The sequence below is a fragment of the Mastigoproctus giganteus genome, chromosome 8 (assembly GCF_048544385.1).
Source record: "Mastigoproctus giganteus isolate SK-2022 chromosome 8, ASM4854438v1, whole genome shotgun sequence".
NCBI lineage: Eukaryota > Metazoa > Arthropoda > Arachnida > Uropygi > Thelyphonidae > Mastigoproctus > Mastigoproctus giganteus.
The window spans coordinates 94,488,546-94,514,721 of record NC_143582.1 but is presented as its reverse complement, the minus strand read 5'-3'; the positions used below and the strand labels follow the sequence as shown (position 1 = coordinate 94,514,721).

The 26,176-nt window shown below is 41.4% G+C and overlaps 1 protein-coding gene across 1 annotated transcript in view; it reads right to left on the bottom strand.

Annotated features, from left to right (window-relative positions):
• The window catches only part of LOC150081720 (uncharacterized), a 198,629-nt gene that overhangs the window by 2,233 nt on the left and 170,220 nt on the right, over positions 1–26,176 (bottom strand). Inside the window, exons 3-9 of the mRNA XM_090380296.1 lie at positions 19,652–19,882; positions 14,703–14,912; positions 14,398–14,514; positions 7,725–8,097; positions 6,626–7,427; positions 4,357–4,440; positions 274–2,089 (exon numbers count right to left, since the gene is read on the bottom strand). Coding sequence (XP_090236422.1) covers positions 274–2,089; positions 4,357–4,440; positions 6,626–7,427; positions 7,725–8,097; positions 14,398–14,514; positions 14,703–14,912; positions 19,652–19,882 — 3,633 coding nt within the window. The remainder of the gene's footprint in view (positions 1–273; positions 2,090–4,356; positions 4,441–6,625; positions 7,428–7,724; positions 8,098–14,397; positions 14,515–14,702; positions 14,913–19,651; positions 19,883–26,176) is intronic.

Genomic DNA, 26,176 nt, shown 5'->3' with positions numbered 1-26,176 from the left:
CTATATTTTGTCCAAAAAATTATCGTGTTTTTAATCACGCAAACAGACAAACTAGCTTTAGAATACGCGCAGTTTAGAGACATTTTAGAGTATTTTGCCTGAGTTTCACCTGGTGGGATTGAAAACAACCCAAAGTCTGAAATGAGCTTGAATTTTGTTCCAACTCCTGCAATAAAAGACAGGGTTAGAGAAAAGATGCAGAAAATTAAAATTGATTTTACAACAACAACAGCTAGGAGTACCAACAATTTTAGCCATGCGACTACAGGTTACCTGATATCATTATCATCTGTCCTAGAGATTCTTTCATCTTCACATTGCTGTTCGAGGCTGTTGTGTTTTGGTTAGAAGCAGCGACACACTTTGTTCCAGAAACTACAGCCAAGTTCTGCGCAGGCACAAATGCCGACTCCTGGTGGTCGAAATGGAAATGTCTCGGTAAGGAACCATGATAACTGACGAAATGGGAAAACACAGCTCCAGAGTCGGGAAGAAGACTGGTCGATATGCCAGAATCCGTGGAACTCGCCGAGTGGGAAGTGTGGGACTTGCAGGGCACGCTAGACGATCGCTTGATGGTTGAGGTTGAGTTTGAGTTACACTTCTGCTTTGATTCGCCCTCGGAACACTGCCCCGTGTCCATGTCCTGGGTCAGGTCCTCCTCGGACAGCCGGTACTCTTCCTTCAGCTGCAAACAGTCGGCCGACCTGTGGAAGGGATATTTGCGCATGTTTTCTAAGAAAATATTGTCGGGCGATGTTGGAGCAGAGGAAGGAGGAGTGATTTCGTCGGTGCTGAACGACTTTTCCTTGGAACGGAAAGACAGCTTCGACAGTAAGGGGTGCTTCCGAACTGGGGTACTCTTCGGGCTGCAACTTCGAGAACCGAGGCAGTCATCTGCGTCGGACACGTTAAGATTCCCTTGATTCTTCCGCCCCTCCGCCGAACTCGATCTCGTCCGCATAAAGACTTTTTTCTTCAGATCTCCCAAAGAGTTCGATCGCGACGATCGGCAGTTCGGATCGTCGTGATATTCGTCGCATTTTCTTAATAAAACACTTCGCGATCCTGGCAAGTCCGAAGGACATTCGTCGTCGTCGTCATTGTCTGCACTTCTCTCGACGAAAGGCAGAAGAATCGGCATGAAGGGACGCAGTGGTAGCGTGCTGTCTTCCGCCGACGACAGGTCACCGGGGTCACCGATAATTTCTGACTGCTGATCCGCGCACGGCTTCATCTCGTCGGAATTCTGGGGCGCTGCGGCGGCCACAGACAAGATTTCCGGGTAGATCGGTTGCATGAGCAGGTAGTTGCCTTCTCCGGCCGAACCTTCTTCTTCCGCTTCCTCGAAGGACATCAGTTCGTAAACGCTGCTGCCGCTCTCCTCTGCTCCGTGTCTCGCTTGTTTCGTGATGTTCACAAGCCTGCGTCTGTGGAGTCGGCACGCCGAGCAGATTCGAAAGTCCGCCGGAGGCTTAGGGGTCGACTCCTTCTCCGAGCCGAGTTCTTGAGCGGGCTTTCCGTGGATGACCTTGACTACGGTGGGTGTCCTCAGGTTGGCGTTCTCGTACAGAGGCAAGGTCTTTATGAAATGGAGGTTCTCGTAGTACGGTATGGCGATCTGGTTGCTTCCGGGGTCAAAGAGGGCTCCCGTCTCGTGCAGATACTGCAGGTTGACGTAGATGTGATTAGCGTTGTCTGCGTTTCTGCTCGAGAGGCTGCCCTGTCTCGCCGTCCATTCGCAAGACGTCAAATTTTCTTGGGAATTCGATCCTTTCAACTTGCACGTGCATTCCGAGAATCCCCCGGAAATCCCCGTGTCCTTGCAATGTGACCTCAGCAAGAAGGCGGCGGAGTACGCGGCATTGTTAGTCGCTGCGGTGACGTCGTTCTTCCCCCAGTACGGCATTAGATTACCCGCCCAAAGCATTAAGCGTTGGCACGGACACACCTGCGCGTTCTCTTGCTGTCTGCTAGCAGGTACGACGTTTCCATTTTCCTCTTCGCTCTGTTCGCCAGACGATAAGGTGCTCTTCGTTGTCAGTAGAGTGCCTCGGGTGGAGTCGCTCTTGTCTGCTCCGGATTCGTCCTGGGATCATATAAAGAGAAAGAAAACAGAGTTCAGTCATGAGCTTGTTAACAGTCCGCAAGCATTACCACGAAATACCTCGTGCTACACACATTTCGCGTGTCCACAATTTTAATTCCATCCCTAAATCAATTGTAAGGAGACACATTTATTCTGGTTTATTAATTTTTGCCTAAAAATTCATTACAACGAATTATGGGTAATTTTCGAATATTAGACACGGCGAAGAGTTTTGCGCGTGCTGGATTTTCTCTTAGACCGCTTCAGAAACCAAGTCCAGAGGGAGCAAATGGCTACTGGAATCCATAAAAGACAAGACTACACATTTCTTTATGGTTTCTGATGCAGTTATGAGCAAAACACGCACGAGAAAGCTGATTACTCTTTGCCAACTACGAACATCTGCCCCAATCTCAGCGATTACTATTACCAAAGCCAGTAATGCAACGCTGTATAGTGATAAGAGAAGGGGCAACACTTAGCTCCTCGTATAAGTGTACTATTTTTATTGGGCACCATCGCAGTTTATACAACCGACGTCAGGTGCCAGACGATATCGATTAGCGCGCGTATATTTAATTCTCAATTGTTTAGGCTACTGGACTAGTAGCCAAATACTAACCATTGTTGACAGATCACGAATGTCAGACACGTGACCAATGCATGATCTTGCTGAGATCTGAAGTCAGCAATTTGGCTCCTACATTGTGTCCTTATTAATTCAAGGGTAATGTTTATTTAATGGGATTTGATGAACGAGTCTAGTAATAGGCTTTATTAAGAAAGATGTCGGTGGATTTTAATAGAAACAAATAAACATAAACTTAAGATTGCGCCATCTAATTAAAATCGTTTTTAACGAACTAGACCCTGGTTAAAAGGGCTTAAAATGGTCTCTGTTTTGAGAATAAACACCTATAGGCGCGCGCGCACACACACACACACACACACACACACACACATCGTGCCATCTCGTCTCAAAGAAAGTTTTCTTTTCGAAAACATTTACCCAAAAGATCCAGGATTATTAACACTGTCGAAAGTAAGGCTGGTTTTAAGAGAAAGCCTAATGACATCCTTAAATTACTACCTGGGTTTAAGAAGGTTAAAAGGAAACGAAGGGGGAGGATGTGGTGTTTATCCCAGGACAAAAAATTGCCATTGAGGTGTAATGACTTGCACGTAAGCAACGGCCAACGTGGGGAGAGAATGAGTCGCTTCGTGCGCCTGAGGGATCTCAGCAGGGACTCTTTAGAATTGTACGAATTGTTATATCTTGATGAATCGTGTAAAGCAAAGAGAGGAGTTGAATGTCGCACGTGTGAGGTTGGGAAAGTAGGGAAAAAAATCTTTTTCCGAGACACCTTCCTTGTAAACATCAAAAAAGAAAGAAAAATAAACTCTCGCCATTCCTGCTTCATTTGTATCTACGACACACATTCGCAGAGAAACTTGTGAAGTCTCTCATTAATGAACAGAACAAGAGAGAAAGAAGAGGCGAACATTGAATTATACTTCCATATGTCCCTCTCTTCATTATGTGCGTGTGTTCTTTTCAGCGTTGTTCGTTAGCTTGGAGACGACTTTCTTTTCTTATTTTTTTTTTTCTTCTCGCATGCATTAAAAGCACCGTTCCCGAGTGAATACAATATTTCTCTTCTTGCATACATTAACGCCAGAATGGAAATTAAGGCTTTTTTTTTTTTTTCGTGATTGCAGCTGCATTCTGTAATATTTTAAAATTCTATGTCGATAACTTCACGAAAATTGTAGGTTTACAGTTATTTGGAAAATATATGCGAGTTAGAATTGAGCACGTGGTTTCACCATCCAGATAAAAAATAAATAAAATAATAATAATTTATTCTGTGGCAATAGTAATTTACTCTGCATTTATTCTGCTTGTGTATTTTCCTCTTTATTTGTCAATTCGCTTAAAAAAATATTTTTTTTTCATGAATCAAGTGAAATCCAAAGCTGTTTTTGCTATTTGACTTTTAACAATCAATTTTTACTAAGCATTCGGTTCAATTATTAAACATTTAATTTAAATCTACAGAAAAATAATTCTAACTGTAGTAGAACTATTATTCTTAACAATGCGACCATTCTAATATTAATAGAATTATTGAAAGTAAAAAGAAAGTAATTCTAATAACTTTATTGGTATAGGATAGCAATTTCATTACACTAATACCTAAAAATATTAAGATCCACTTATTGAAAAACGCTATTCTATCACTCTAAATGCTAGATTCGATACTCACTTTTGTTTTAGGTGGGATATCGTAGTTTAATTCTGGTCTATTTTCGGTAAGCTTCATGTCTCCTTCGGTATTTGCTTTCATGTCCTGTTGAAATTAAAATTAAAATGATAATTATGGATAGTATTTTTGTCTTTAAAAGATAATAATTAAAAATTGGTATTTTCGAAATGAGATGACTGCTGCCATCTAACGGTGAACGTTTGCACTACTCGATTTTTGCAGCGCAACCGTAATTGAATGACAAAAACGAAAATTGTTATTTTTAATCCGTTTAACGAAATTCCGATAAAAATTTCACCTTAAATGCATATTTTGCATCTTCCATGACCGGATTCCTTAGTTTTCTCTAGTGTCAGTGTCGAAGTTTTCAACAACTTTACATCCAGGAAGGACCTGGCAGAATTCCAAAGGAAGATTGGTCGATACATTTACAATCTAGGCAATGTTAATAGCAGATACTTCTGCCTAACGAGCTCCTGCTGACAACCCCTCCAAAGAGGGTTGCCAGTAAGAGCACGATGATCTCAGCATGAGGGTTGCAACCGGGAGGATCCTGTGTGTTTCATAGGCAAAGAGCAAGAAACTAGGAAGATAAGAAAGACGGGGAAAGAGAATAGTGATATAAAATGAAGGAAAGTAAATTTTATCATATTTTGGAATTAAAGAAATAATAATGCTCATAAATTCACATTTAGGCATTGTGAACCTCTTATGGTCAAGAGTAAACTGATATCAGTGTCAGGAATCTGTTAGTCTGCAACAATAGAAATGGGCGTGCCGGTACGCGCTAATGCAACAATTGAAATGAACGTCGATGGAAGGCTAATGCAACAATTGAAATGAATATATTTAATGAAAGGCTAATGGAACAATCGAAATGGTATAATCAGTTGGCAGTTTACGTAATAATCAAAATATACTGTTATTTCGCATGATTTCTCATTAATTTTTATTTCTACTTATTACTCATTAATTATTATTTCTACTTATTACTCATTAATTGTTATTTCTACTTATTACTCATTAAATACAGAAAGAAAATAGCAGGAATCGGCACAGATCAACATTTTTCATAAAGAAAAATAGTTATTTTATCATTAGATCATAATTATTATATAAAAAGTTTAATAGTAGTTGAAATAATTAATGATAGAGGAGTATTACTACTAATACTTTTATTTATTAGTATTAAATAAGTAGAAGCGTATTTGTAACAATCAGTAGCATTCTGTTTTTTACTGAGTGAAGCTGGGATATTACTTTAATGTTTAGAAAGTTCCGAGACTTTCTTACTCAGTTTATTCGGGGTTCCTGTGGAATGAAGAAAAACGTCTAAAATCAGCGTCGCCGAGAGTAGCGGATAAGTTACCAATGACACTGACGTCCGTTAGCTGTGCCTTTACTATTTTCAGGAAAATCAGTATTCGGATACGAGTAAGTATCAAATTTATAAGTGAATTGGGACTGTAGCCTTAGTGTCTACTTTGCAAACAAGAGCCCAGCTACGCCTTTGTTTGACGATAAAAGCAATTTTTTTAGAAACTTCTACGTTATCGTCAGACTTACTAAAATCCTCCTAATGGTAAGCATCCCCGTGTCTTCGGTAGGTTTTATTGTTTACGGTGGCATTACCGCAGTTCCTCCCATCCCTCGCTCTTCGTTTTCTCTTTATATCGATACTACTCTGTTCAAATAAGAATAAGCTCTAAGATTTTCCATCAATAAATAAACTGGAATTTCAAAATCGAAAGTCACGCCACCTGGGGGTAAAAGAGCAACCCCGAAAGCACGCAGCATGTTGCTGGATTCCCGTGGACTGTGTATCGTTGGAATTAAGAGAGGAGTTCGCTACCGGAAGTAAACAATCAAATGTCTAGAAGAAAGAATGGCGAATTTTAAGAAAGGAAATAGACCGGTTTATATAAAAATGCAATTTTTTCTCATCATTTGTGATTCAATTTTTCCAGTCTGTAGAACGGGAAAAAATAATCAGAAGTGCATTCGTTTTTCTCCGTTTGTGACGAAAGAAAACTATATCCATTGGGTATGCAAGACATTTTATTGTTCAATGGACAGTAAAGATATAATGATAATACCTGAATATTATTATTTATTTGATAATAAAAGTGGTGTTATTATCAAAGAAACTGCGATTACTTAAAACTACAACCTGTGTTTGTTTTCTTCAAAGTTTCAAATAAAACGTTTTTTAAAAACACCGAAACTAAAGTCTTGGCTTGACTCTGCTACTTATAAAACAGTCGGTTACCGTTTCTAGTATGTGGGCCGGAGTGGAACGTGGAACTGCGTAGTGAACGTAAGGCTGCGACCTCCCGCACGTGCACGGCAGCATCAGTGGGACCTGGAAGAAGGTGGACTGGAGAGGCTGCTTCTTTGGGGACGTCGATGGAGACGCGTTGCTGCTTCCACTGCTGCTTAAGGACGGCGGTGCTTCCCCGTCTCGTCTGGCAGACCCGCTGCCGCCTTTTCTCCTGCCGCTGCACGTGCACACGACGCTGCTCGCTGGAACGAGAAAATCTTCGCTGGACGCCGGGGTGGTCTTCTGAGGATCGAAGCACGTGCAAGTACAACCGAACTCTTGTATGGGGCCGAGTTCCCTGCAGCCGAATGCGGTTGCCTCCACTCTGCCCTGGGGCTGGTTTCCAGGAGTGGAGGCGTTTGTTCTTGGGAGGGAGGCAACTCCCATGTGACCTATAACCTGATGGATACTGCGAGGACGATCGTAAAAGTTCTCCAGGCAACTTCTAGGCACCGAGTATTCGGAACTGGTGGTGCTGCTGCTGCTCGCGCTACTCGTGCCGCTACTCTGACTGCTTTGAGAGCACAAGGATGACCTGTCGTGAGGGGCTTTATTTCTGTAGCGACTGCCGGTTCGCGCATGAAGCGTTCCTTCCCTGGAGGGAGAGACGACATTTAGATCCATTGTCCACTGTGGGGAGAAGCCCGCTTCTTCCGTCAGTCGGATGTCAGTAGGACGTTCTTTTTCTCCCAGGGAGATGCTGCAGCGTCGGCAGTAGTGACGACCACATTTTGTGCAATGTCCAACCGTCCTGCAAGAAAGAACGGGTGGAAACATCACATTAGAATTACATTTAAATGCAGTGCATTAAAAAAAAAAGGATGTGTCGAATGAGTCCCACGATTTTATGGACCACCGTAAATCAAATTTTAAATAAAAACAATTTTAATGCTTTATACTGCAAAGAGCTAACGTACGTATGTCTGTGTTACGCATATGTACTTTAAAAATATTTCAATTAATTATTAATTAATTAACACATCTCGGTATGGAAATACAACGGTAACACGCGCGGTTAAACTTCCACTTTAAATCACCCACTACTTACCACAATGTCTGCCCATCCGAATTCATTTTTAGCTGGCTTGGGAGCGCTGCCCGGACGAACATCCCCTGTTGTCCAGAGTCTCCATCTCCTGGTGTTTCCGGTTCGTTCTCTCGCCCAGACGTCATGGATACCGATCCGCAAGGTACGATGCAAGACGGCCACCTGTAATGGATCCTACATGTCGCTGTGGTGGCACTGTTTGTTGACATGGGATTCTGAGAGCTTCCATCATTGCCCGCTACGTCCGTGCATCCATCACAGCTGCCGTCAGATCCGGAACTGAGCAGGGGTTTGGTACTCTCCGTACTGCATAATTCATTTTCCTTTTTAGGAAGTTTAGGTTGGAATGACATTCGGAACGAAGTTTCCATTCCTAATGAAGTATTAATTATCGTTAGTATTTGTTTCTTTTTTATCTCAGACAGTTATTTATGCAAGAAGAATAAATTATTTAGAGTGCAGGACGTAATATCGATATTATAAAACTAAAACAGGAAATAATTTCAAGACATTGAACAATATATTGAAATTTGTAACCGTGAATCCCTCTTTGTGGATTATAACCGTGATTATAATCCCTGGACAATCCCTCGATTATAATCTTGATTATAACCGAGAGATTGTTGATATGAGTACTCTATTGCTCGTTGTCCCATAAGGAAATATTAATAATAAAGAAAAACCATCCCGTTTTCAGAAACAGCGCGCCCTCTGGGAGCGAAAAAAAGAAGCAATGGGAATGTAGGGCTTCGGGCTTCAGCATGCAAATGTGTAAGGTTTGGGATAATACTTTCGGCGTAATGTGATATTCTAAGGCAACAAGAAGTGAGAGTAACCATGGCAACGTCAAATAGCCGATGAAGCTTTTGCAGATGGAAGAAAAGTAACTTAATTTCCTATGAGAGAAGGGTAAACTGTCGGAGGGAGCACTCTCTTCAGTGAACAGAAGCTTGTAAATTTTAGTCGGCATTATTTAAATGAATAATGGAATGTTTATGAGGTCTACCTGCTGGCCCTGAAAGCATATTTTATTATTTATAGTTATGTTCTTCGCACAGAGATGCACGAATTTGAGGATTCGAAGTTGAGATCTCTAATCCACACAGGGTAGATGGCACGTATAGTCTTGTGCACCACTTTTAGCCCTGTTTATTTTATAATAAAATAATTTATGCTTACTCCGGGACAGCCGATCTGGGAATTTACAAGATAGTACAAGAACATCGTCGAATTTAAGGATCATTCGGTACCGGAACCACGGTCAATTCAAACGCGTGTACTATTGCTCTCTAAAGTTGACTACTTGGTTATGTCATGCTTATGACCATAACAGCTTTGACCTCTTAAAATAAGGGTGCCAAAACGTAAAAAACTGGAGTACCCAGAAAATTTTTCAGCTTGTTTTTATCCTACAAGCATCCAACCCCCCCAACATATGATACGGATGTCTAAGATAAAACTGGTGTCCTAAATGAAGAGCTAATGTGTTTTTTAGTTATTTGGGATAATTTATACGTTTGGAAGTATTGTATATTTTTACTCATTTATCGCGCAATATTATGCATGGAATCTCCTAGAAGCACATCTGAATTAATGCCAGATGTTCATTCCCAGTTACGTGTACATAAACAGAACAATATTACAAATAGTTTCTGTTTTGGACACGAGCTTAAAGTCCTGCCAATAATTCAAACGTCAGATCTATACCCTGCTTTCGAAAAAAAAAAAAAAAAACGAATGGGTGAAATGTTTTAAAAGTAACAGTGTGCTAAAAAAGAGTTGAGTGCCCGAAATTATGAGCAAGTTGCAGTATATAAAAGGTTTGAAAACCTAGCCGGTAGTCTGATAGATTCAACTTATCATAAACCTGTATCTGGATGGGCGTAGCTTATCCACGATGAGCTACTGCCATAAATAAAACATCTTACAGAACACGTGCGCCATTTCTTCTCCTCCATTTCACTACAGGGAGGCTACTGATTGCTTGGTGGGTTTGAGAATGTTTTATTCATGACTGAAGCAAGGCTTGGTACGTTACTTTGAGAAATAGCGTTTGTTTAGGATGGAGAAAGCAGAAATTTAGTATTTGCGATTTACCTTCAGACAGTTTGATATTTTCAAGTGCACGGATGTAGTGGCAAAGCTACCTGCGTCTGTACACACACACAAACCGAATTCAGCTGCTTCCCGTCCTTATTGACAAGTTGATAAAATATATACTTATGTGAGAAAGAAAAGGTAAAGGAAGAACAGAGCGAAAGAATAGGACAGAGATTGGATAAGAGAATCTACAGACAGCAGAACTAGGACTTAAATGTTCACAGCTAATTGGGGAACAATGTTAAGGGGGAGGAGGGGGTTGTATGGAAATGTAGAAAGAATGAGAGGTTTAAACCTCCACTTCTCCATTTATGTCGATCCAATATGGAAATTACGCGACTCATAATCTCACGTTTCATTCCCTGAACCCCACCCCCTCCTCTCCACCCGCTTTTGCCAGAGGAAGTACATTTCTACCTGTCGCCAGCAAGTTACAGAACATCCGGCAGGTTCGAGTCACACACAGACCATTTCCTTGAAACGTGTCAGCTGGAGTGGTGTAAGACATAAATATAACGCGTTAAAAGCTTTGCAATAAGAGATATTGGTACTCTTTGTGTGCGCATGCAACGGAAGACAAACTCGCTGGGGGAATATGTGTATATCAATTTGGGAGGTGCCAGTTTGAGGGAAAGAGACGGCTGGGTGATAGCACGAATAGGTGTCTGACGCATGTAATAATAGCGTATGTAAATGTCTCTTTAAAAATAGACGTACTGGTTTAAGGGACCCCTACGCCGGCGTACCTGCTGTGTGTAAAGTGGATGTTTGCACGATCGGACTTTGAATGTACCACACGCAGTTCTTTCCACATTATGACCACAATGGAAAGCATAAGGCAGTTCAACCACATTACGTTTTCCAATGTCCATAAAGCTTGATGCAGACATTCGGCAGCTAATGTATTTGAAACACAATGTGGATCTCGTTTAATCCATTACAGAACAGTTCCTTTACGACATCTCAGTAAAAATTGCTTCCTGTCAAGAGGACACGACCTACTCAAAGTCATCGGACTGCATTCTTTATTAGCTAGCTTATCAAAATAAAAGAATGACAGTTGAGAACGAATATACGATATGGACAGATTTATTTACAAATGAAACGGATCCACTCTTGCAATATGGCTTCTTTTCTCGTATCCATATGGTTTCCTCACCATTTATAGATCTTTTTACCGCTCTGGTTTAGTTTTCTACTTCACTGTTACGTTGCCAACAAGAGTTCCATAAGGAACTCTGCTTTCCTTTACAGCATTCGATTAATTCTTTGAGAAAGACGCCTTAGGATATCCAGCCATTTGGCCATTGATGTGCGTGAGAGTAACTTGATTTCTGACAGCGTATAGAATATAGCGCTGTATTGTAAACTGCTTGGTGTCTTAATAAATATTAAAAAAATAATAATAAAAACTGATTCGTTTCCAAAGAAATAGTAAGTCTAGAATGTTTATTTGTATAAGGGTCGTTCAAATGGAACATAACTCGGAATGAGGGAAACTGGTTTGAATTGCATAGAGGGCCAATGCATGCTAGAGATGCATATATAGGTGCAGCGTGGTATACAGCAGAGTAAGAAGCTTATACACTGGTGTGCAAAACTTAAGGACCAACACTATTTCTAAAGGTTACAACCACAAAATCAAACGAAACAGCCTGTGGCGATTTGCATAATTGTGGCCGTTCAGTAGAAAGGTGGTACACATGCAAAAATTTGAATCGTGATCAGAAGGCGCACTATAGCCAGTGTAGCTTATGCGCCATTAAACATCCAAAACACACACACAGATAAAAGCAGCAGTTCAGCAGTTATGTGCAAATTACCGAATGCTGAGCACGATTGTTTCAGACGTTCGAATAGTTTCATACAGTGCTACAGACAACGAAATGGCCAGCAGACAACATCTGGATGACTTTACTCGGGGTCGAATAATTGGAAGCTCGAGGAAGTGCGAAGAGTGTGGCTGCAGAGTTCGGAATCGCCCATAGCATCGCCTCGCGTGCGTGGTTGGCCTTTAGAACGACAGGTGCAGCTGTTCGAAGCGCCAGTGGTGGTCATCAACGAAAAACAACGCCCAAAGATGACCGCTATATACTCCTACAGGCCAAGAGGGAGCGACACCAGACAGTGGGATCCATTGCAAACCAGCTGCACAGGACGCAGGATATCGCGGTTTACTGTGGCCAGGCGACTCCACAAAAGTGGACTGTTTGCCCGACGGCCAGTACGCGGTGTCCCTTTAACACCTGCCCATCGGCGACACTGTTTACAGTGGTGCATCGAACACAAGGACTGGACAGCAGCGCAAGGGGGGTAAGGTACTCTTTACTGATGAGAGTAGCAGTCTCAGCAGCGATTTTGGACGTCAGCTAATCTGGCGAGAGGTTGGCACACGGTATCACCCCGCAAACATCACCGAAAGGGATCGATATGGCGTCGAGGTGTTCTCGTCTGGGGAGGCGTTATCCTGGATAGACGTACACAACTCCAAATACTGGAAGGCGGTACTGTAACGGGTGCACGCTACTGTATCTAGGTAATCCTTGCCTATGTGCGTTTGTTCCGAAGTGCCATTTCCCCCAGTTTGTGTTTATGGATGATAACGCCACACCCTATCGCACTGCAGCTGTTGATGTGCTTTTGGAAAGTGAGGACATTGTTCGTATGGAGTGGCCTGCCCGTTTCCCTCGATCTAAATCAGATCGAACACATATGGGACACTCTGGAGTGACGCCTAGCGGCACGTCCACACCCACCAGAAAATGTTCACCAGCTGAAGATGGCGCTGACAGAACAATGGACGATGTTACCGCAAGAACTTGTCAAGAACATTGTTCTAAGTATGGACAGGCGGTGCAAAGCCTGCATCGACATTAGGGGTGGCCATATTTCCCACTGAGGACCACCTCTTGCCTTTGTTTGGCATCACTGCCATCCATCTTTGGCAGTGATGCCAAAGATCTGCATCATGGCAGCCAGTGCTATGTTTCTATTTTTGAATAAAGTTTCGTTTTGTTTCCGTTGTTGTGTCGGTGTTGTTTCCTTCATCATTTCTGTACCTCACGAGGTTCCTTTAGTATGCTTTTCCCATATCCAGGCCGCTCCTATGAGATGCTACAGGCGAAAACCTAACTGGCCCTTAAGTTTTGCACACCAGTGTATAATGAATATGCGGTACATTAGTGTGATTTGCGTGCGATGGATTCGCCGATAAACCTCAACGTGCTGTATTGCAGTCTACGATGAATGTCTTACAAAGAAAACTAAAGTCTGATCACAAACAGTACTGGGGCGGTCAATGTTAAAGTTGCAGAGGGTTGAGATGTTTTAAAAAGCAGTCAATAAGTTTCACGTCTAGGCTGTTTTTTTTTTTTTTTTTTCGGCTGTTTTTGATTATACGTGCAAATTACATGTATTTTATGGTTTGGTTGACCCTGGTTTCGGGGTGAAAAACTCTTTTTTTTTTTTTTATTGGGCATTTAAGGGACAATAAATAAATAAATAAATAAAATTTCCTTCCGTCTATACAAACTCCTAACGATCCAAAAATTTTATATTGGCTCGTTTAGAAAAATTAATTTGTCAATCTCCAATTTCAGTAAAATCGGATCAATAGAAATCCGGCAATCATTATTTCTCTCTTTTTTTGTATAAATGTCACGTGAGATATCCAAATATATCGCGTATTGCAGCTGAAGCACTGAATATTACGTTTGTTGCCACACGCTGGTTGGAAGACGGTATGGGAATATGGCGCATGCGCAGAAAGCACAGCATACTGTATCCGACACTAAGCAAAAGAGAAAAAAACTGATTAGTTGCACGTAACTCAGCATAAAGATGAAGTGATCTTAATAAGAAGCGTATTCCCAAGAGTTGTAATTATTTCCTCGTGTATTCGGTAATTTCCTTCTATCCGAAGTGAAAGATCAAAGTAAAAGCAAACCAACCATTTCTAATAAACAACCATCAGCGTATGATTATTAATGCGTATTCTGCCGTCATTTATATCGTCATTAATATGCACGAATCACTTTCTCCTTTGAGGAATTATGTGGTACTTCAAGACGAATCCAGTTTAGCTTTATCAAGAACCACACATAAGCATTAAAAAAAAAAAAAAAAAAAAATGTTACAGAGGCCTCTTTTAATCAAAACGAAAGGAGCACAACATTCAGTATCACCCAAACTTTTTATCAGTTTAGTTTGTCGTTAATGACGTCTCTCCGAAGAGTCCACAGAGTTTTCGTTCAAATCCATGAAACGTATCAACAAAACTCCGGCTTCTTTCGGTATCGATTCGGGAGTCATGAGGTTAGTAAATAGAAAAACGCGAATGATGCGTTAAAGTTCCCCGACTTTTTTTTGCTTTCGTTCCTTTTTTTTTTTTAAACGTGAAGCTGAGAGCGTACGCACTCAAGACCAAGTCACTATTGATTGAATCAATCGATAGTGGAACTGTTTTTGATAGGCTTGATTAAGATTCTTAATAAATAATAAGCGTGTAAAAATCTCTCACATTATTAACTGCCACACTTTTAATAATTAATTTTTTTTTAGCAAATTTACTTACCGGAATGTTTTCGTATGGATACTTTCCGTTTTCCGAGTAAGCGCCCTCTGGAGGCTAAATCGAAAGCTTGAGCGAGGTCTTTAGCCTGGTTAGTTAAGAGCACGTGAAGTCCTTCGCCTAGTCAAAATACACGAATAAAATGATTTTAATTAAAAACAAACCCTATTTTAATTAAAACACAGTTTAAGATAAACTACTTAAGTGAGCACTCCCCCTGGTGGCGTTAACTCGTTACGAATAAAACAAAATTGAATGAATCGAGAAGTTAAGAGCCCGTTAAAGCAATAAATCGTGAACAGTTTTACCTCTCGCGCACTGTGAACCGCCTTCGAAGCAGAATTTTCCGTCGACGACCCCGAATCTGCGGAGTTCCTTCAGCGGCCAGATTCCGAGGAGCCTTGGAGGCACTCCCGCTGTCAGGCAGAACGTGTAGTCTTGAAGATGAAGTCGAGCCGGACCACATGACAACTTACTTTTGGAAGGCACGAGGGCTATCTGCACGAGAAACTGTTGTTCTGAAAAGGAACAGAAAAATAACCGTTTGTTATCTTAAGAAAGAGATGGTGTCCTCGGGACGATTAGCTGTTTGCACGTTTTGGAAGGGGGGAGATCTTTGAAATCTCTGCAAATTTAGGGTTTTTCCAAAGGAACAGAAAATGCATTTTTTTTTTATTTCAGAAAGCAACTAGAGGGCGCTTTACGCTATCTTTTGACCAATTAGGACACTCGCAGTTCCTCTGGCTTGTGCATTTAGTAAAATATGGTAAAACAGCGGACTCCCATTTCTTTGATCATCCAGTGTACATTTTCTCCTCTGCAGCCGAAAGAATCCAAAGTGAAGGAGCCAATTGTTATTAAACTACAAGCGTTAAAAATGTTCGGGTGCTTCTGTTCATTATACGATAAAAATATACACGATAATCATTTCAAACAGAACAGAAGAAAATGATAAACAGTGGAACCTATTATCATTTCCACCAGAGACTTGCAATTATGAAAGTACTTCCATTGGGCACAAGATACTGTAGTCATTACTGGAACGGAATATATTTGAATAGAAAATCGTGTTCTTTCTTCTAAGGCTGCAATAAAGACTACAATTAACACCTTTGCTTAAGGAGTTTGTGTATTCGCCGTGTTAATATTCGTAATTCTCACGTTCGAGTACGGAGATGTATCATTACAGCCACAAAACTGAAGGGAATGGGGGGGAGATGGAGGAGGAAGACACCGCGGTTCATTTCTTTCGTGTTGGTTTGTATCAAATTATTTAGATTAAGAATTTTAGAGTGTAAATTAAAAAAAAATCTAAGAAATACTTGGAGGAAACAAAACACTTAAATTAGATTGTTTTTTTGGATGGCGTATCTCTTTATTATAATGTTTATATATATAAAAAAAAAAACTGAGGGCTGTATTACACGAAATTCTGCTGACTTCTAATTAATCTACGATTTTTTTTTCTTTCTAGTTTTATCTACGTAGAAAATAAATTAAACTGATAAAAAAGATTATTCAAGCTGAAAAAAAAAAAACGTTTTAAGATGCGATAAAAAGCGTTTTCAATAATTTCTCTAAAGAATTATTGATTTTAGTAACTCGAAGAGATTTTTCCTCTCTATAATTACACCCCAAGCAATTATCACATACACAAAAAAACTATTCCCGATGGTTAACCAACGTGTTTTTTTAATCCTAATTATTTTAGATGCGGTAATTATGCATTATTAAGAAGCATATATGAAGTAATTTTACAAAATGGCGTATATTTTCGAAATTAATACAACTTTTGTGAAGATTAGGTTAAAGAAAAGCGCTCTATCATCCGTGATCTTCATCCCATGATCATAACTTTATCGAGTGATGAGCAGCTATTCCGATGCCAGCATTCTAAATACCGCGGTGGAGCGTAAGGGTATTATGTGGCATTAGGAACAAGGCGGAAACTTAAATATTGCATCTTCGTTATAGTGGAACTACATTAAAACAATCAAATTACATAATTCTAATCAATAAACAAATTGAATTACACAATTCAAATTAAGCAGAAAATCGAGTTACGCTTTTCTGATCAATGAATAAATCAAATTAACATAAATTGGTTACAGCACCAGATAATGCACGTTCTGATTGTTCAGAATTCTCCTTGAATACAAAGAAAATGCGCTTATTTTATAAGTAGGGTCACCGTATTTTAATTTTACTTATAGAAGAGTTATTTCCATGCACGCCACCCCTTAAACAGAAATCTGGACGCATTGTTCAACTGTGGTAATTTATTTATAATATTTTTGAAACATTTCTGCCTCTAAAATATCTCTCTAGATACGCAGACGAATATCTCTCGATACGCAGACGAAAGAAGTAGACATTTTCAATTGTTAAAGTTTCCCAATACATTATCTGTATTGTTGATTCTGTTAGCCCTGGCGTCTGTAATTTATTTTGATTTTGCTTGTTTCCTAAACAATAAAATTTAATAATTCAATGTGTTTTGTTGATTGCATTTAGAAATCATATAAATTAATACGAATACACGCTATTTATACGAGAAACACTTCTATTTTAGGGCCAGAAAATTTCTTTGTATGGAAAACTAATCAATAATCACACAGCTTGATTACAATTTATTGTTAGGCCAGAATGGTCCAGTTCAGATAATTAAAGGCCTGCTACCTGGAACCATAGTGCTCTCATATGTAACAAATCTCTTCCATCAGCCGTATCTATGTTGTAATTAGGTCTCAATATCGCTCGTTGTAGATCTGCGCGTAGGTCGCTCATATGTAACTGTGGCCGCGATTGCGAACATATTCAGTAAGAGATTGAGTCAGTAAATCCCAATTAGGAGTAAGTGTAACTGTGTGAGGCTCGTGCATGTTAAACCGCGTGTGATCTCTTATTTGTGTTGTTAGGATGAGTAATTTTGACACATACTCATTATAAAACTGTTTTTAAACTTCGCATGGATCTAATCCTAAACACTTTTCCCGGTCATACTTAATATCTATTTGTTGGCCCACGTTTTTTTTTTTTTTTTTTTTTTTTTCCTTTTCCTTCCAAGCAGCACGCAAAGCTGCTTTCCATGACAGCAGTTTGTATACTCCTAAAGCCAGACAGGCAGTTAAACATCAACAGTATTCAACGTGCCTATTGTTGATGTTGAGATTTTTCTATTGTTATCGCATTCAATTGTTTACGTAACAGTTTGCTAGCCTTTTAATTATTGAAATGATTGTGACGAAAAATAGTGAATCGCTTGGCGTTAATTTCATAAAAAAATTAACACCAAGCCATTAAACGATACAGAAAATAACTATTCGGTTACGGAGAAAGAAACTTCAACAAATATTATTATTATAGTAGTATTAAAACATTGTAAAACGTAAAATAAAAGACGGTATAAGAACATAATTGCAGAAATGTCAAAGAAATGAAATTTCTCACAATTCATGCGAAACTTTGTTTTGCTTTCTAAAGAAGCATTGCTGCTTAATCGGTATTCTCTGCGTAACTGGTAGCATCCTTCCGTAGATACCGCCTGTTCTTTCTCACGATACGGACGGGAAGGAAGATGCCAGTCAATAAAGCCAACTACAGAGCAAAAGCTTCGTGCATTCGACACACGCCAGCGGAACATAAGAAAACCTGAGCGATTTTTGCTTGAGTTTTTTTTTTTTTTTTTTTCTTTTGTTTGTTACCAAATCGTTCGATGTCAAGACTACCGGACTTAACTAACTCCATCTTTTTATATTACTGCTTGCGTTAACTGCATTTAGATCACATTGAAAATCTTTGTTTTTTTCAGGAAACAGTTTGGTTTTCCTGTCCAAATATATACAAAAGTAAATTAGGTAATTCACTATCCTCCTGTTTAATACGATGTAATAAAAATTAGCATCGTATTAAACAGGAGGATAGTGAAGTGACACACAGAACTTCTTTAGAACACCTCGCCTTAAGAAAATCGGAATAAATGAAAGAAGAAATGAATTTTTGGAATTGAAAAATCGATGGTGCTCCAAATCTAGTAATTTATGAACTGGTGCACGCACCAAAACTTGAAGTTAGGATTCGTAAATACGCCAACGTTTCTATGACGACGAATTAGTTGCCGGAAGTGCAGGTCAAGGTCACTTTCGATGCGAAGGTTGATAAATGCCAGTTTTCATTCGAAAGATGCCGATGATGAAAATTATAACTCCTGAAAACAGACTCTGGAATCCCAGTTGCTCCATCTTAGAAAGAAGCGCGTAGGTTTGCGAAGGCGAAGATTCATTGAGAAGCAGATATCTTGGAAAAATAAAACGGAAGAAAATTAATAATAGAAAATACGACCTTGGACTTAAACAATCGATGGAATGCTGAAAATAAGTAGAAAATACGTGACGTCACTAAATGACGTCACATAAATCCATTCGCAGGAACATTCTTGAGCAAATATGAATTTTTTAAAGTCCCCGAGGATGTATTCAGCAAACTGCGCGGCCATTAGCTCATCTGAGAAAGTTAATTTTCTTTTTCTTTAAATTGTAACTGATGATAATCGATTAGTATTTCGTCTCATTATGTGACTGGAAATTGGATAGAAAAAATTGGCAATTGTTGGAAATGGAAAAAAAGAAACGGAAAAACAAAAACATCGACTTCAACAAGACCCGAACCTCGTTCCAAAAGAAAGTGTTGTAAAAGGGGACTGCTGTGAGAGCGCAACTGAAAAGCAAAAAGAAAAGTCATTAAGCAGGTAATATGCTGAAGTGGTCATTACATCGGGAGTTGGCGACACTTGAGAAATCAGCTGAGGAAGAATACGGGAAGCTACTTTTAGCATCTTTTACATGGCGAAAGCAAGTGCCAAGTGAGTTTGACTACAAATTTGATGCGTGAAACTTTCTAATGGCAGTGGGCAAGGCGCTTTTCGGGGAGAAACCGAGGAGAGAGAGAAAAAAAAAGTAATTTTCTCCGTCTAATTGTCTGAACTGTCCCAATTCACGGGTTGTCATGGCTACGAACCCCGCCCTCCTCGTTCCAAACGTACAGATGTAAAGGACACTTGGCTTTATAAAGAGAAAGACATTCTTTTTTGCACTCCCACATTCGTTTCTTTCACTCCAGCATGCAGCCATGCGTAACTATTTGAAACATAATTCACTTTAAAGCTTCTACACACACAAAAACTCATTAAAGCACGCATTCACTCAAAATTTAATTGGTTGCGTACACAGCTAAGGTCAAGTGGCGAAACAAAACTTACCCTCAACTAGATTAGCTCTAATTTTAACTTGCCACTGAATCAACAACTCTCTGGAGTCAAACGCCAGGACGACAACAACTTCCTGACAGATAAGTACCATAGTATTGCTTTCCTTGTCCAAAGTGAAACCCGTCTCCATCCCAAGAAAGCCCTCAAGTGACAGGGAAGCCTTCGTAGGACCATTGTTGCACCGCTCCTTGCTGTCACGGTACAGCTGTAGGTGAAGGCAGTCTGAAAAGACATTAAAACGTCACTTGCATAAATTAAAGTAACTAAATGAGCATTATAATACAGATTGGAGCAAAATTTACGTTTGTTGATAGCTTTGATACCTCACCACGAGTTGCCTCACTATCGAACTCTCACTTTCACTGTTAAAAGTGATTCGCAAAAATCATTTAATGCTATGAATTGTTTGTTGTAACAGTATTGAATTATTCTAACATAATAACCAAACACTCTTTTCCATACGTGGAAGAATACAAGAAAAAAAAAAAGAGTAGAGATGTGTCCAAGTTTTATGTCTAGGCGTATTCGTGCACAATTCTTAAATAAAATATTCAATAGCAGTAATGCCTTAAAAAAAGCAAACGTCAGGATGAACTTAAGATAAAATAACCTTCGCCCACGGGTTCGAAGGTTACTTGAGATTGATAACTTCATTCTTTAATAAACTGGCGTGTATTTTCATTCCCCCCCCCCCCTAAACCTGTGAGAGCATCGCCTAAGGACGATTACACCTTGATAGTGCCGAAGCGAAATTGGGGAGGCTCTTTTCCAAACTGCCGCTTAAGAAAGCTTTGAGTCCGACGAAATTGTTCTCACGCCGAATAAGATAAAACCCAGATGTCGAATGCAGTGCAGCCGAGTCTCCGGATGCCGTAAACGTTTGCTTCTGGAAGTGAAGTAAACACGTGACGTCTGTCATCACTCAAATAGGAGAGGAGATGCTAAATCAATGAAATATTCAGTTACTTAAGTGCTGCAAGTTGCTACCGCTGCCCGCCATATTGGTAGTCTCAGCAGATAGAAGAAATCTCCACTGTGGCTAATAGAAAGTATTTTGCTATCGCTCTCTTTCTTTCTGTCCATCTCTATCTCTTCTATATGTATACACACACGGAAGAGAGTTCGAGTACGTTTTGCAGAGGATTCCTTGTTTCCAATTTGCGTCGAATTCTGGACCTAGGTAGATAGAATAAAACCAACAAAAATCCTTAACTCTTTGTTTACTCCCTATAAAAGCAAATATAACAGCTCAGTGGAAAACTCCATACATTAAACCAGACATGCCCAACTGTAAGATCTACTGAAATCCTCAATTGTTTTCAAGTAATTTCTTTCTAGTGGATGGAACCAAAGACATTTGATGATCTTCCAGTCGCGGTATAATCAGGATTTCAAATAATCTCACGTTAAACATTTCAAGAATGTTCGCCGTAGCTTTGAAAAGGCGCTGAAGAACCGCACAAGATTATACTTTTATTTTTGTGTTAATTAATCTATATTAATACACAGGAATGTTAGCGCCACCGTAAAACCATTGAAGTCTCGGGGAAATGCCGGTAGATGGCGTGAGAATTGAATTCATCGCTCTATCTTCTACCATAAGCATGGCACACTTTAGTTGCTAATGAGTCCAAGAATGCATTAGCACAATTGCAAGTTCTGACATATCCGGTAGTTGAAGTGGCCTAAATCTGTAAACCTAAGGGTTCTGATCCATTCCAAACCCTGCATATATTAGGTGAATAGCAAGGAATAACAAAGAAACTAAAGCCGGAAGAGACCTTGATTAAACATTTTCCAAATACCCTTTCCGAACTTTCCAAAGCTCTTTCCCCAGTATATTTTTGGTGTCATCTAACCCGAGCCCATTGAGCTATCTCAGTATTACGTACAGGTGGTGCATCACCAGGAATTTTCATCTGCCTGCGAAGGGAGGGGGAATCCAATGGCACCCCCCTCCCCAACACACACAATGGTTTAACGTATACAGGGAGTAGTTGCTGAAGTTTCCACAGATCAATTCTGCTCACAATCTCGCCTCATATAGTACAGGCGATCGATTTTTTTCGTAAGTATTAATAGGAAACCAGAAGAATGGATATAGGATTTCCCACAATTTCAAGATTGTTAATTGATAACCTTCCCCGTGTTTACAGCAGACTTAAGATGAGGATAAATTGGAACTTTAAACTGTTGCTAAATTGGATCCATCGTTTAATTCCGCATCGCGCTCTGTGGCCCGTTTCTAGAATTACCAGAGTTCGACGTACACTTTGTTCGCGTGTGTGTCTGTCTCCCGCCACACAATGCACGGCTTACGGTTCTACCAAATTATACGCGAGGAACGAAGCTAAAGGCGGGCGCACCAACAATCTGATTTAATCTGGACCGCTGTAGCGTTGTTTCATCATTGTGATTTCCTGTGCCGTAAGCCGTGACTTGTGGACAATGACCATTAACACCGAACCGTTTGGGTCCGACAGGAAATGGCTCTTGGTAATCTTTCGGTGCGCAATCCATTGTAAAGTGTAAAGTGTAAAGTGTGTTTAGGGTCAAGCGGCACCAGGGGTTTCCCCCATCTCCGCGTAGGTTACATTGTATGTGAACCAGTTTACTGGAAAAGCCAGAGATTTAAAAGTGTATGGACTTTGTATATGTGTGATGCCTTGTACCGTTGTTCATCTGGTCATTTAGCCGCCAGACCTCTACTGAGGCCCGACGTTGCCCCACTTTCGCCCCGTGGAGGCAGACCAGGTATCCACTTGAATATAGTTCACTCTGGCAGGTCCTGCCACCTAATTTCCTGAGATTTCAGTGGCTAGGACCTAAAAAAAAAATAAAAATAAAATAAATAAAATAAAAAATAAAAATAAAATAAATAAAATAAAAATAAAAATAAAATAAAAAAAAAAATAAAATAAATAAATAAAATAAAATAAAAATAAATAAAAATAAATAAATAAAAATGTGATCACGTTGAGGAGGAAGTGCTAGGAGGTCAAAAGAAATGGTGGGCGAAATTGATTTTCACTTGTGGAATTTAGGTTGTGTGGGGCGTTCACTAGCGTGCAGGTAGAGTGGGGAGGGAGACTGAAGACTGGGGGGGAGATAGATAGAAGTATGGAGCCGATAGGAAAGACAACTCCAGTTTACAGTGGGGCATGCCCATGCCCCACCAGAAGGAAAAGAAGGGGTGGCGAGAAGGGGAGGTGACAGCAGGGCTGTCCCCTCATCCCCCACCAGGGACGGGTAGAAAGTAGGCCAGGCAAGGGAGCTGGCCTATTTGCCCACAGGGCATACATGTGGGGTGGCTTCAGTCGGGCGCCAAGGCGTCAGGGCTGCCCCATTTGGTATTCCCAGGAGTGGAGTGAAGATATCTCTGTCCAGGTTTTCAGTCCAGGTCTGTATGACATTTGTGCAGATCATGCTTCGTCTTTTATTAAGTAGTTACTCGTGGGATCCAGGTCCATCCACTAGTGGATATTCAGTAGGATAGGCTTCAGTCACAGTCAGGGAGGACTCCCGAAGGTCCGATTGTAGTCAATGCATTTGGTTAACAGTTCTCAAATGGAATCGGTGTCCTCCATCGGTCAGTATTTGGGAGAGTGCAGTTCAGGCACAGTCCAGTTTTATCTTGGTTCATCATTTGTTGTGATTGTTGTTGTATTTATCCTAGTTGTCCTAGATTTTCCGGCAAAGGAAGAGTCTGGCGTCTTACAAAGAGGCACTGAGCAAAGTTGGTTAGGGCATTGTAGGTTCCCTCGTCCTCCAGTAGGTAGTGCTCCTGATTTTTGGGGTTGAACTGGACTCGTGTGATGAGGTGTCCACGCAGATCTTCGTACAGTTCACACTCGTGTAGCAGGTGGTCCCAGGTCTCGAGGGAACCACATGCGCAGGCTGGGTTATCTGTCAGTCCAAAGAGGTGTAGCTTGTGGCGGATAGCTCCATGTCCTGTGAGAAGGTAGGTGACGTGGAGACCAGGGCAGAGCCATGTCGGATATTTTGGGTACACCTTTTGCAAGTTCGGAAAGAACCTTCGCGTGATGTCTCCTTTGTCAGAAATCGTCCAGCGTTGTTGCCATATCGATGTCAAGTACGTTTGCAGCCTGTATTTCTCAACTTCACAGTTATTAGCCGGGTCCGTAGTGTGGTCCTGGAAGGTTGTGACTTTGCCACGTCTGAGTTGCTGAAGCATGCCATTGCGAATCACCTCAAGATCAAGAGGGAGAGCGCCCGTGATCACTTGTAGTGCATGAGTAGAGACTGTCTTGCATGCTCGGGTGAGGGTCAATAGGATGGGTCTATGTATGATATCCAGTCGTCTGCGGTTTACCGCTGTTGAGGCTTTGTGGAACCAGACGCCGGAGGCGTATGCGATTGCCGGGATAATGGCTGCTTTATAAAGGATCGCAAGTGTGCGCCTTTTCAGGCCCCATTCGCAACGTGTGACTCTGGCAAGCATGCCAGCGTATTTTTTCATCTTAGCCTGTATATATTTTAGGTGTGGGGTGAAAGACCGATTACGGTCCAGGATAACTCCCAGGTACTTTAGTTCTGTGACTAGCTTAATTGTCCTATTGTTGATTCTTATTTGCGGCGGTCTAGTTGGGGTTAGGTAGCCCTTAAGTAAGATGGATTTAGTCTTGGTGGCCGAAATGGTGAGCCGATGCCTTTCCGTCCATTCTTGCAGTGTGGTTACTGCTGCATTCGCGAGAGTTTCTAATTGGGCTCTTGAATCTGCAGTAAGGGCTAGGGATAGGTCGTCTGCATAGGCCAATGCCTGTACACCCCCTAAGTCGAGGGAGAGGAACTCGTCCAATACATAGTTCCACAGGAGGGGGCCTAATACTGAGCCCTGGGGGCATCCTCGGTGTATCTGTCGATCTACCTTGCAGTAAGGGGCCTGTACCAGGATCCGTCTGTTTGTTAGGTAGCTTCTTATGCAGCTGAATAGATTTGATGGCAGTTGGGCTGCCCTGAGTCTTGCGAGGACGCTCGGCCACCAGAGGGCGTCGAACGCCCCTGCAAAGTCAATAGAGATGAGGAGAAAGTATTTTTGTCGGCAGCTCTCCGCCATGTTAAGGATACATTCCAGTGCGTCGAGGGTTGAGTTTCCCGGTTTAAAGCCAAACTGTTTGTTTGCTGTTAAGCTAGCTGTGAGGTAGTGTGATTCAATCCTATGTCTGAGCAGCTGCTCCAACACTTTGCTGAGCACAGTCAGGAGTGCTATTGGCCGATAGGAGTCCGGCTTGTGCTGTGGTTTTGAAGGGTTTTTAAGGATCAATTTAATGTTTGCCACCTTCCAGTCCGTAGGGAACCAGCCTGAGTGGAGACAGTGGTTGTAAAGGTCCAGGAGCAGATTCGGGGTGTACTCAGCCACTTTCCTTACTATTTCCGGCTCGAGCATATCTAATCCTGGGGTTTTCCTGTTTCTTATCTTGTTAATAGCAATTTGTAGTTCTGCTTGGGTGAAGGGCTCCTCCGTCCTGGGGGATTTGTATGCATCGTTGGCTTGGCATAGCAGTTGCTGTTCAGGAGTGTTGTCTCCTTCAATGGATTTAAAAGTGGCGTCTAGTATATTGTTTACAGTATCGTGCCAGTTGTTGGTCATAGCACCCTGGGGAGTGATGGTGGAAGGGGTTACCTCCCCCCTTGGCAGCTTATTTGTGACTATCCGATAGATGATACTCCAGGGGTCAGAGTTGCCGACAGTAGAGACCAGATGCTCCCAGGACAGCTTTTTCCGCTGCCTGATCGTCGCAGTATAGGTGTTCCTGGCCTCCCTGTACTGTTGCCTGAGTGGTTCCACCTCAGGGGCCAGCCAGGTCCGTCTGGCTCTTTGGAAGGCGCGTCTCTTCTGGTTCATTTCTCTTCTTAAAATATCAAGTTCTTGCGACCACCACGGAACGGCTCCTGGCCGAGGGGTCCTTTTCCTGATTGCTTGATTAGCCGCATTTACAATGGCATTGGTGACAGCGCGTTGGTGTTGGTCCGGAGTTTGTTTGTGGAGCTGGTTGGATGGCAAGTTTTGTGCATTTCTAGTGATGGCTTCTTTGAATTTTCCCCAGTCTGCTTTGTTGACAGCATATCTATTCTGTTTGTAACAGTTTGTCTGAGTACGGTGGAGTGATCTATGCATAGTAAAGGTGATAGCCCTGTGGTCGGAGGAGGTCCAATCCTCCTGCACTTTCCAGTCATTGAGGTGACCGGCTAGGGATCTAGTTGCCATGGTGGCATCCAGTGTGGCCTCCCAGAGAGTTGAACTGAATGTTGGTAGATTATTAGAGCGATTTATGACAACAAAGCTGCTATTGGCCAGGAACTCCTCCATGTGTTGCCCATTTCTAGAGCCTCTACGCTCTGGGGTCTCACTGTGCCACAAAGGTGAGCGGCAGTTTAAGTCGGCGGATACAAGGATCTTGGCTCCTGCTAGTTCGGTTTGCACTTTATGCAGATATTGAATGTACGGGAGGATATCTGCTTCTGGACGACAGTACAGGGAAATGATGTAGAGTT